Here is a 13,290-nt window from a genome sequence, read left to right as displayed (position 1 = left end):
CATATCATCATATCTCTGAGTTTTTGTTAATAAATCATTACTGCTATGAATAGATCCAGCTCTTTTACTTTATTTTTTACAACCACAGCTGACAGACAGTCTATTTTGATAGAATTTTCACTTTTGTTTGATCTGTCTCTTTAAATTTCAATGAATAAAGGAGAAATAGCTGTTACATACAAGTCATAGTCCATGACTGAGATGTGCAAGCTGACTTGGTCCATGCTCTCAGGAGGGATGTCAAAGATAATAGCCTCATTATAAGTGGGATTCAGGGTGTTTTTCTTTGTTGTGGTCTTCTTCTTCTTGAGACGCCTCCCGTCACAAATGAGGGATACTTTCACATAGGGATCTGCTCAGAGAAAACACTGATATTAGTTCAAGTCATATAACAGCTATTATTTTTACATTTGCAGTTTGACTTTGAATTCATTAAATAATTAATTAATATATTATTTTACTTGAATTGAAACTAGTACATACTACAATAGATGAGAAGATTAGAAATGAATGCTATGTATCTTTATAGAGCTAACTTAAAATTCATTGTGAATGGAAGGCCGTTGAGATTTAAGGCTTTAATGAAATGACTTGAGCGCTGATTCTGACATCAGAGCTGCATACTGATTTCCATCCCTCTCCATCTTTGCGTGATTTGTCTGATCCATTATGCTTGTGCATTAGTAAGCCATAAACTACTTCCAGCTTGAGCAGAACAAATCAGATGAGAAGTACTTCTTCTGACACCAAATTAGCTTGGGGCATTTCTAAATAGATATTATCCACTGCATGTGAATTCAATTTTACTGCAAATGAAAAACGTTTACTCTTCAACAGATAAAAGTAAAAATGTATTGTGTGTGACAAACTATCATTGTAAGGAAAAACCATGATAGTGTGAGTAATTCATGTTATTGGAGCTTAAAATCGTTCCCTGCATCACATTCGTAACGCTTCTTCAGACTGTCTTGCTTAGCTTGCTCAGTGATGCTGCTGATTTACCTCTGGGAAATGTTGTTTGTATGAACGGACTCGACAGAAGCCAATTTGTAACATGAAACAATGATTAGAACATGCCAGACGTGTGCATTAACAATATATGAGTAAACATAAACAGCTTTTCAGAAGCCATAAAACCAAATGGAGCAATTATAGAGGAGAGTGGTGCTACTTTTTACTTATGTTGCCCTCTAGGCGAAGAGAAATGAGACAGAGGTAGCCTATACTGTTTAAATCATTAGGGAACACATGAATGATTTATATTTCAAATAAAAAAAATTAACATAAATGAGAAAAACCTGCCAAGACAAGGTTTAATATTTAGAATATTTGAATGTTTTTTAATATTTAATCATTTCATAGAACTTACTATCATTTTGGGAAGAACGCTTCATTGCATTAATAGTTCATTTACATATAGACAAAAAATATTCCTGTTTTTATACAGTTGTAGAGTACCAACATGTATGATATTTATTTTTAGACCTGAATAAATTTCCTTTGACATAAACATGACAAAACGTGACATGACAGAAAGTATGTTTTCTAGATTAGGAGAGCTTATGACATGCTTCACCCCTACTTCTAATCTCATTTGAAGATTAGATATACTAAACTGCACAGCTTTGCAGTTATATAGCTTTGAGTAGTAAAATGCTACCTGAGTATCCTGTAATGTCCATTGCCTTTAGGTTCCTGCACTTGATGACTGTGAGTGTTAATCTGCCTGCTGTAGGTAGATAGCAGAGTGAGAACATGATCTCCCCAAGGTCCACGCTCTCCTGTCAGACACAGACACACACAAATCAATGTAGCATGATGTATTGGCACGTTTTGTTATGAAAGGTCACCTTTTCAAATCAATGGCTCCAGATAATAGAGAAAAAGCAGTAAATGTGCAATAATGTACCAGCAAAAAATACTATTAGAGAAGACGCTGTTCCACAAGCATAACTCCCAGTCAAGATCTGAGTGTAGATTTCCATAACATGAAAAAAGGAAATCATGCTTTGGTAAATCATAATTATGAGATTTAAAAAAAATCATAATTATGAGATACTAAGCCACAATCATGAGACTAAAAGTCAAAATGATGACATATTAAGCATAATAATGGCATAAATTGAAATTATAAGATTAAAAAGTAATAACTATGACAAACATTTATAATCATGACAAAAATCTAAATTATGAGATTAAAAATTTCTTATGACAGAATCATGAAAAGGACTCTTTTTCATAATTATGACTTTTTATCTTAATTTTGACTAAGTATCTCATAGTTTCAACTTTTTATCTCATAGTTTTGACATTTTGTGTTATAATTTACCAAAGCATGCTTTTTTATGTGGCGGAAATGGGCTTCCATATAGGGTTAGTTCACCCAAAAATTAAAATTCTGTCATTTTTTACTTATCCTCATGTCATTTCACACCCGTAAGACCTTCGTTAATCTTTGGAACACAAATTAAGATATTTTAATTGAAATCCGATGGCTCCGTGAGGCCTCCATAGGGAGCAATGTCACTTCCTCTGTCAAGATCCATAAAGGTACTAAAAACATATTTAAATCAGTTCATGTGAGTACAGTGGCTCAATATTAATATTATAAAGCGACGAGAATACTTTTGGTGCGGCAAAAAAAAAAAAATAACGACTTATTTAGTGCTGACCGATTTCAAAACACTGCTTCAGGAAGTTTCTGAGCGTTATGAATCAGTGTGTCGAATCATGAATCAGATCGCGGGTCAAACCGCCAAACTGCTGAAATCACGTGACTTTGGCGCTCCGAACTGCAGATTCGACACAGATTCACTGTGCTCCGATGCTTTCTGAAGGGTGTGAAACGACATGAGGGTGAGTAATAAATGACAGAATTTTTGGTGAACTAACCCTTTAATGCAAATTGGCTAACTTAATTGTCACTTGCGGAGTTTCATTTGCGAACGAATCTATGTTTTTGTGAGAATCATTAAAGTAGACGAATCGTTGTATCAGTGTTGCTAGTGTAATTATTGACTTCAATCTGCACAATGGCTGAATAGAGAAAGGTTCTGCATCAATACAACCAATACAGACACTTTGCTATAGTTTCACAGATATGTTAAAAGCTAGTTAGAAGCTGCAAGAAGTTATTTATTGGTATTTGTGGTTTGGCATTTTGACTATGAAGGTTGGGTTTAATAAGCCTGTGACTCAATATCAAGGTCTAGTGGGGTACTGCTGGACATATATAGCCACAATGACCAATTAGCTGTTACGATTCTCCAAGCCGCGAGCTCTCCTGGACACCACTCCAGCAAACTGTTAATTAAACGTCAACACTCCAAAACATTTCGGCCTTTCCACCAGGGCATGAGGTCCATCATTTCCCTCAGAGCTGATCCAAGCATATCAGGTTTCTTTTAGATCCAAGATAAAACAAGTGTAGGCCTATCCAACACAAATATCAAAAACATTGGGACAGTGGCATTTTTAGACATTAAGACCACCCACTTTGAAAGTTAAGCACGTGCAATACAAGGGCGAAGTAAGCTAGAGTTAGCGTCATCATCTCAGCAGTGTTAAGACTGGTGTAAAAATGAATCACTTTAAATGAGCTCAATAAGCCTCTCTCTGACAGACATATCCCATGACTCCCCTACTTGTGGCTTAATGTCTCTCTAGCCCTCTAAGGTGATTATTTGCAGTTTGCGCTTAAGTATCATATAGGGACTTTTTAAAGTGGACTGATGGATTGGCAAAATGCAAGCTTGACTGAAAAAAAAACTGTAAAAATGTCTCAGAAATGTATTTGTACAGCAAGTAAACTTTAAGTAAATAAATTTACCAAAGACTATAGAATAACACAAGACGTGTCACTCGTATTGTTTTGAATGGGAGAAAGTGTAACGCGCAATATGGCGGAATAAGTCCCGCCTTCTAAATAAGAGCCAATTGCCCACTGGTAAAGTCATCACGTCACTTCAGCGGCCGTTAGAATTACCGGTTTCTACAGAAACAGTCAGACGCGCGCCTCCGAAGAGACACGCATTTAGGTCTGCGCATGCGCATTAGCTTGATCCAGCCTGAAAAATACAGTTTTTTTGCCATGATTCGAGCGTTTAGAAACTAAATTTATGAGCCGGTTGTTGTCAGATTTCATTAGTGATTTCAAATATGAAATTTAATCGCAAGGTTGGCGAACAGTTTTGGAGAATTTGATGTTTCCCCATTCAAAGAGATTGCATGATGCCCAGGATGCCCGAGAGGCGTTTCAAAGATGGCCGCCAAGTGAAATGACTTGTCTTAAAGGGACTTTGCCAATACTGAACAAAATGGCACAGGTTAATAAGTCAAATAATCAAGCTTACTAAATTGTCTGATTTAGGTGAATGTGTTGAAGTTTATTTAAAATAATTTGACTTTTTTCTGGATCAGACCAAATTCCTTTGGACCACCTTCATCTTCTGAAACATTTTTGCTGTCAGCTAGCATCATCTTAAAGGGACAGTACACCATTGGTAAAATCTTTCCTCCATGAAATATAAAAGCACATTTTATCGATTTTATCAATTCGTTGTTGCAGCCCTAGTATCTACAAAATAAAACCGGAAACTGAGGGTAACGCGGGTATGACGCAATTGACAGGCGACTCCTCAAAGGAGTTAAAATCGGTTAAAATTGCAATTTTCTCACGATTTACAAATAGATGGAAACACATGGGATATTGTAAGTACTCAAGTGAACTAAATATATAACACTGGCCTAGTGGTTTTTGGATATTTTACTGCAAAATTCTTACATATTGCACCTTTAAAATTATATGTATATTATATATGTATGACCGATCAAGTTTTTAACAACATACTATCCCATGTCTTCTAAATTCAATCTATATTGTTTTGTATGAAAAAGAGCAAAATTTATATTTTCACATATAATCTCAAATATGGTGTCAATACGTGTCACACCATGATTGACGTCAGTGATTTCAAACACCATTGGTTCTTGTGTGTCTTGAAACCATTCACCAAACTTTAACAAATGCACAAATTCAAATTGCATAATTGAATAACAATGCAAATTTGAATAAGCACATCTCCAAATTGCGTATATGAATAGCAACCTAATCTTTAGTATTTTTTTTGTATAGCATCACTTTTATTACAACTTTTATGGAGCTTTTTGTCATTTTATGAGTTTGAGAGTCCCTAGTCACTATTGCATTTATGGAAAAGCGCAGGGGATGGAACATCAGTGCGGGTATGAAACGATTTGAGTAAATGATGATTGTATTTTAACTTTTGAGTGGACCTCCCCTTTTGATAGTTTTGAAATGAGGTGCATTGAGTTTCAGATTCAAATCTCCAGCCAAGTGCAATAGAATGTGTGCTATTGTTCAAGGAGCAGCCGGCCTCCTGCCACGAAAGCAATAACCACAGGTTTATTGAATTGCTCCTCTGAGGATAGCTGTAAATCTAAAAAACAGAGAGAAATAAGACTCATCGAGGAGCAGTTGAAGTTCATATAGCCTGCTGTTATGGAGTGATCAACTAACCTCAGATGACCTCAGTACCTATTTTAGAGGTTATCTTCAATGTTTAATATTATGCTGTGATTGGCAGCACCTCTTATTAGTGGCCGCTATGAAAATTAGGCAATTACTTTGTCCACACATACAATCAACCAGTGTCAGTCATCTTCATGTGTCAATTACTACCTTATCTTTGTGTTAATGAGGGTAGATCCCTGAACTCTCATTAATTTGGCCGTCTTGGAGTTAGCAGGTGCACAGCACAGAACGTGTTTAATATTGTGACTGCATTTTAAAAGACTATGTAAACAAGCTAATTCACATACCTTAGTCTGCATCTAATGGCCTTGTTATTTAGAGTCAATGATTTTCTAATCTACACAAAACACAAACAGTCTGACCAGTGCTATATCAAGTGTACTTGCTGAGGTTTCAGGATCCTTCCTTTTTTCTCTTACCAACCAAAATTAAACTATAGTGTTTAGACTGTTGCAGATGACCTGGATGACTTATGATTTATCAGACCAGGCTCAAGTAATGTGGTATGGTGGGGTCCAAAAGTTTGAGGCTACAATGAACACAAATATTAAATTTTATCTGTACGATTTTTTATATTTTGAAAGAAGTCTGAATTTATTTGATTAAAATACAGTCAAAACAGTTATATTGTTGAATATTATAACAGTTAAACAGAACTGTGTCCCATTTTAAAATGTAATTTATTTCTAGTGATGCAAAGCTGAATTTTCTTCAGTGTCACATGATCCTTCAGAAATCATTCTAATATGATAATTTGGTGCTCAATAAACACTTCTAATTACTATCAAAGTTGTGCTGCTTAATATTTTTGTGGAATCCTTGATACAATTTTCAGGATTTTTTGATGAACATCTTTTGAAAAATAGATTTTTTTGCAAACATTATGTAAATACTTTTTATATTGTAAATACTTTTACTGTTGACCAATTTTTTAATGCATCCTTGTGAAATAAAAAGTATTACTTTTTTTTTATACAAATATATATTCAACCGTTCATACAGTTCATATACAGTAATATAAACTTTTATAATATAATAATATAAAATCTAATAATCTAATTTTAATTATCATTATAATGTAAAATGAACAATGTTTTTTCTTTTTTTAATTTGGATTTAGGTTTGGTCACTAATCAAAAAAGCAAATTTGTGACTGACATTTTACAATTCAACTTTTTTATTCAAATTTTTATGCTAGTATTTATATTTGCAATGAAAAATTTGTATTAAAAATAAAAAAAAAACTAGTGGTCTCAGACTTTTGCACCCCACTGTATATTAATTTACATATCTGATCAATATGTGATCAATACATATATGAGCATCCTCATTATACACCTCTCCCATAAAAAAAAAAAATCGACCTGAAATCCAGCAGAATTTCATAATTTGGCAAACACATCAAGAGAAGAGAGAGCGGAAAGGTTCTCTTACAGAGGTAGCATACTGAATGTCTCTCCAGATGGAGGTTTCCCTTGAGAGATCAGACACTTCAAACAGATTGTCCAATATGACTTCCCCAATCATATCGTGCCGTGAGAAACGGTCGAAGTCAAAAACGCTGAGATGAAGCTTCCTGACGGGAAGCTCATCATAGGGTACCGGAAACTGGAAGGACTCGTCAAACGTGGGGTTGAGTGTTTTACGATGGACTCGTGTCTGGAACTTCTGCTTCCGATCTGGCAGCAGGTAGATCTTGACATAGGGGTCGGAGCTGCCACAAAGATCCTTGGCTGGTAGATCAAATGCCTTGAGTATCTTCACAAGTAACATCTCATTTTCATAGTCATAGCGGAGAGAAAAGCTGATCTTGCCACAGTTTTTGTCGCTTTTACTATTACCAGAGTCGTCGTTGTCTGTGGTCATCTGCTTGTAGAGTTCAGGCTTGATACGGCCAATGCTGGTTGGCTGCTCATCCACATAATAATCATCTCCCAGGTCCAGACTTCCTACCTGCATTTGACGGGGAAGGTGACGTTTGAAGGAACTGTGCCTGAAAAAATGAGATAAAGGAGAAAAAGAGTAACATGAGGGATTTGATGATGTTAGGAAAAAGCTGGATTAAAAACTGAACAACAGCCCAAGGCAAGGTTTTGCTTGTAAAACCAAGGGCTACAAAAATGTGTAAACACTTGGTTTTTACTTACATTTGAATTGAAAATGTTTCTCTTCAAATTTATAATTCATATTAATTACTTTTATATATTATAGACACACACACACACACACATTAAAAACGGACAAATTTTGACAGTAACATACTGTTTTCCATTAAAACAGTAATATACTGTTGAAAACAATGCATTCTTAGTAATGTTTGTTATTTTCGAGAAAGTAGCCTACTGCAATATACTGTGAATTAGCTCAAAGTCGACACTCTGAGGCTGTGTTCCAAATCACACCCTATAACCTCATTCCCTATTCCTACATTAGTTCACTAATATAGTCCACTTGACAGAGTGAATGAAAACAAATGAGTGAATTTAGACACTGATGAACACCTGCTGGTAACAAGCAGAATCACTGCAGAAAAAAAGAAACAACAAGAACAGAAAAAATATTAAATCAACTGACATCAAAAGAAGATATGTCACACAATTCTACAGTGAAGACAAACCTCAATGCTAGATATAGGGCAAAAGAAAGCAATTGTTTCATTCGTTATGTAACAGTTGTTTTCAAAAGGAGACCGGGTGTTAAAAATGAATGATGATGTAGTTAATTCAACTGCATATTATTTAATATTAATAAAAACTCTTATTTCCCTGTCAAGCTGATCTCTGGCAATGCTCTGTAACAAAAAGCAGTGGAACATCTTCAAAAGCAGCCAAATACTAAAGCTAAATTAAATATTACTGTTTAATGAGGAAATAGTACATGACAGATACTTAATTTTGAGTGGACAAGTTCTGTGCTGTAATTAAGGTCCCTGGAACAACCCCAAATAAATCAAGTATGCATGAGCTTGCACTTCTCTTGGTTCCAGTGATTATGAAGCAGTTAAACATTTTAAACTCAACATTGTGTGACACTGAAATGCATTATTGAAGGCATAAAATAACAAAGCAGTCTCAGATGAAAGACTTCACTGTCCTCTAAAAATATGCATCATTAGCAGTATACTTTTCAAATATAAATGATGTTTCTGAGAAGACACATTTCTCTTGTTTGTGTCAGTATTCTTCTGCTCTGTAATGTCTTTAGGAGATTCTCTTATGGGGTGACTGTGATTGATGATGCCTTTTGAGCCTTGGAAATAGAGGAAAGTACACAGATCTAATAATACAGGGTTGGTGGTCTGACGGCCTGATTCATAGTCTGCATTTCCTTCAGGTATATACAGTTCTGCATGTGACTAATGAAATGTGTAAATGTGTATGCAGCATATTCTTGTTGCTTCATAACATTAAAGGGTTAGTTCACCCAAAAATGAAATGCTGTCATTTATTACTCACCCTCATGCCGTTCCACACCCGTAAGACCTTCATTAATCTTCGGAACACAAATTAAGATATTGTAGTTAAAATCCGACGGCTCCGTGAGGCCTGCAATAGGGAGTAATGTCATTTCCTCTCTCAAGATCCATAAAGGTACTAAAAACACATCTAAATCAGTTCATGTGAGTACAGTGGTTTAGTATTAATATTATAAAGCGACGAGAATATTTTTGGTGCGCCAAAAAAAAAAAAAAAACGACTTATTTAGTGATGGCCGATTTCAAAACACTGCTTCAGGAAGCATCGGAGCACAGTGAATCTGTGTATTGAATCTGTTGTTCGGAGCGCCAAAGTCACGTGATTTCAGCCATTTGGCGGGTTTGAACCGCGATCTGTATCATGATTCGATACATTGATTCACAATGCTCCGATGCTTCCTGAAGCAGTGTTTTGAAATCGGTCATCACTAAATAAGTCGTTATTTTGTTTTTTTTGGCCCTCCAAAAATATTCTCGTCGCTTTATAATATTAATATTGAGCCACTGTGCTCACATGAACTAATTTAAATGTTTTTAGCTCCTTTATGGATCTTGACAGAGGAAGTGATATTGCTCCCTATGGAGGCCTCACGGAGCCATCGGATTTGAACTAAAATATCTTAAATTGTGTTCCGAAGATTAATGAAGGTCTTTCGGGTGTGGAATGGCATGAGGGTGAGTAATAAATGACAGAATTTTCATTTTTGGGTGAACTAACGCTTTAATGTTATGAAGCAACAAGAATACTTTTTTGAGTGCAAAAACAAAACAAAATAACGACTTTATTCAACAAATTGGTCTCTCCTCTGCTATGTTATTTTCGAAGCAGCTTCCAGGTTCTACGTTTGAACAGCGGCTCAGTATTGGCCGACGCCTCTTCACATGAACAGCACGACACATGCGTGATGCTGACACAGGAGGTGGCTAACAACGAGCCGGCGTTCGGACGTAAACACAGCACTGTGCCAACTGCTTAAAAAACTGACAGGGAAGAGGAAAAATGGTTGATAAAGTCATTATTTTTTGTTTTGTTTTTGCACACAAAAAGTATTCTTGTCACTTCATAACATTAAGGTTGAACCACTGTAGTCACGTTGACTATTTAAACGCTGTTTTTACTACTTTTCTGGACATTGAATGTGGTCATTTTGTCACTTTCAAAATAGGATAAAAACCTTTTTTTTTCGGTTTGGAACGACATGAGGGTGAGTAATTAATGACAGAAATTTCTTTTTTTGGTGAACTAACCCTTTAACCCAAGGGTTATAAAAATAGGTGTAATTTTTTTCTATCAACAAAGACCCTATTAACAACTAGACATAAAAACCCTTGATACTGAACATTTATTAACATTCAATTCATAAATCGTAATTATCCATTGACATCAATTTTGATTATTTAACCTCATCTTACCCTACATATACACTACTGTTCAAACGTTTGGGGTAAGTAAGATTTTTAGATGCTTTTATTCAGCAACGAATCATTAATTTGATCAAAAGTAAATTGTTACAAAAAATATATTTCAAATAAATGCTGTTCGTTTGAACTGTCTATTCTTTAAAGAATCCAGAAAAAATGCATCATGGTTTCCACAAAAACATGGTTTCAACATTGATAATAATAAGATATGTCTAGACAGGGTAGTGGAAATTGCTACCCGGTCATATTGTGAGTACAACTCACTGACTGATTCACTGAAGTGAGATTGATGGAGAAAGACTCTTTTTGATCATTCTCATCATCTAACTTTGAATTAGTAGAGACTGACATAACTAATTGCCAGTATGCTAGCCAATCGTCACTTTTTCCTTTTTAGTGAAGTTCCTAAACGTAATTTAGGGAGGAGCGAGCCCATCTAATCTTCCAATCAACAGCCAGAGTATATAAGCAGCTACTTACCTCTCTTTAGTCTCAGCTGCTCCAGCATCCCTCCACCTCCGCAATCTCCACCTTCATCTCAGGTACCTTGCCCTATGTAATCGTATCCTATATTTATTCACTGTGGGAGGTATATCAGAGCTCGAGTTGAAGATGCTTCATCAAGCCCCTCCTCAGTGGACAGCAAACCAAATTAGCTAACCTAATACCCTAAAGATTATATGGGCAAACAAACTCGTTAATTTCTATATATATATATTTTTTTGTTTAGTGCTGTGATACTGGGTTTTGATGTTATTGTGCTGTGGTTGGTTATTGTGTGCACGAGTGAGAGTAGTAATTGGGTTGCTTTATTGCTTAAATTGGACTAGAGATACTGGCAGTTTGTTTGTTTTATCTGTCTTCCAGTGTACTGCTGCCCAGATTCTGTGGAGGCCCCTGCCACTGTGGGACTGAAACAAGACTGTTGCTTCTGAACCAAAAGATAATCGGACTGCTCCCAAAGACAAAGCCTCTCGCTGTATTCATCTAAAGCAGAGGTAGGCAAGTTCGGTCCTAGAGAGCTTCTGTCCTGCTGAGTTTAGCTCCAACCTTAATCAAACACACCTGAACAAGCTAATCAAGCTCTTCAGGATTACTAAGGCTACAGGCAGCTGAAGTTTTTTTTTTTTTTTAAGGGTTGGAGCTAAACTCTGCAGGACAGCGGCTCTCTAGGACCGAACTTGCCTACCCCTGGTCTAAAGATAAAACATCTTGCTGCATCTTCCTCATTCATAATATTTTTTATAGTTTTCTATTTTTACGGGAATAAAAAGCTTTTGTAATTCGATATGCCTCTTGAGTGTCAATGTGTGGATGCCCAGCCCTCAGTGGGAAGTGACTGAGTTAAATTTGGGTTAAATTGAGTCCTGGGTCTCAGTGATAAATCCAGGTGGCGTAGTCGGCTACTTTTACTAGCCACAGTATTATTGGCTTATATCTGCCACTAAAAAAAACCAAGAACCTTATTTCTGCCCTTGTCTCATATGTTTTTGAGCACCAAATCAGCCTATTAGAATGATTTCTGAAGGATCGTGTGACACTGAAAACTGGAGTAACGGCTGCTGAAAATTCAGCTTTTTTAAAAAAATTGTAATAACATTTTCATGTATTTTTGATCAGATAAATGAAGTCTTCTTTGAGAAACACTAAAAATATCTTACCGCCCCCAAACCTTTGAACAGTAGTGTTAGTGTGTGTTCATAGATGCTTTTTGGCTCCGTTACCTGGTGGATGACGCAGGCTCTGTGGTCTGTCTTTGCATGCGCTGTGTACGCCGCAAAAAGTGCTCCCTCATGGAGAGCTGTACCTCGGCCGGGATGTCGGGAGATGTGTGGCTTATTTTAACGGCTGCCTCCAGGAAGCCCATCGATGCCATGGAATACTTTTCCTTTTCAGTCGCCATGGCGACCTCGGACGGCTGAGGACTGGGCAGGAGAGATGGTAAATGAAGCGAGGGGCAGTCGTCAGGGGCGAGGGCCGCAGAACTTGCCGAGAGGGCTTTCTTCCTCCAAGGAACCCAGCACAGCTTCCAGGAGACGAATGAGGTGAGCAACAGCAGCGCCAAGCCGCACGCAATTATCACACCAATGGGGAGGCCAACAGTGATGTCTACAGACGGGCGGAAGTGATGGGCCGCACAATATGGACAAACAGATGGTCGAAACAGTGAGACAGACAGAAAGAAAAGTGCATTAGTTACAAGAAGGTTCAAATTAGCAATGACTTGTATTTATATGACTTATCTAAAGATCCATGGGTTTATTTACATAAGCCTGTGTGAATCAAACACTGAGGCCCTGAATTTGAACACACAGTGCAGAAATGATGAAATGTAATTAAAGTTATCGCAGATACAGGCCTATAATCTATTTCCAAGGGAACAATGCTAGCGGAAGATGCCGCAGCAATATCAAGCGCTCTCACTGCGAAGCTTTCCACCCATCAATGGCTCTTACCCATGTAGGCGGAAAGCAAGCTCAAACTCATTTCTTCACGATTACAGAGAATTTGCTTGCAATAGAACAAATGGGCTGGAGAAGCTCCAATACTGCTGACAAGCACTATGTAAACATTATTGTAAAAGAAAAGAGAGATCTGTCATTTTGTGTGGGAGCTTTTTATAGGTTCTATAGGTTTTAAAGCAATAATATTGAGGCGGCTGAATTCATTTTTATTTTTTTTCTCAATTTGAAATGTGTTTTTACAGTGAGAAACGCTGATTGTGCTTTTTCCCCTCCCAACAGTTGTATGATATTCTCTGCCCACTACTTCGACTGGTTTGATTTATTTGAAATAATGCATGCGGAGATCTCCCTGGGCTTCCTGAGGAACGTACAAT

General features: G+C 36.7%; 1 protein-coding gene across 2 annotated transcripts in view; it reads right to left on the bottom strand.

Annotated features, from left to right (window-relative positions):
* Positions 1 to 13,290, bottom strand: part of syt6a (synaptotagmin VIa) — a 61,110-nt gene that overhangs the window by 10,649 nt on the left and 37,171 nt on the right. The window contains exons 2-5 of one of the 2 annotated variants that reach the window (XM_067371055.1): positions 12,176 to 12,560; positions 6,989 to 7,547; positions 1,661 to 1,781; positions 181 to 352 (exon numbers count right to left, since the gene is read on the bottom strand). In XM_067371055.1, the coding sequence (XP_067227156.1) occupies positions 181 to 352; positions 1,661 to 1,781; positions 6,989 to 7,547; positions 12,176 to 12,560 (1,237 nt within the window). Of the gene's footprint in view, positions 1 to 180; positions 353 to 1,660; positions 1,782 to 6,988; positions 7,548 to 12,175; positions 12,575 to 13,290 lie in introns of both variants that reach the window. The other variant, XM_067371056.1, reaches the window with a different exon arrangement.

The sequence above is a fragment of the Chanodichthys erythropterus genome, chromosome 20 (assembly GCF_024489055.1).
Source record: "Chanodichthys erythropterus isolate Z2021 chromosome 20, ASM2448905v1, whole genome shotgun sequence".
Taxonomy (NCBI): Eukaryota; Metazoa; Chordata; class Actinopteri; order Cypriniformes; family Xenocyprididae; genus Chanodichthys; species Chanodichthys erythropterus.
Note: the sequence above shows the minus strand (reverse complement) of the source record. Positions and strands in the feature narration are given on the sequence as shown.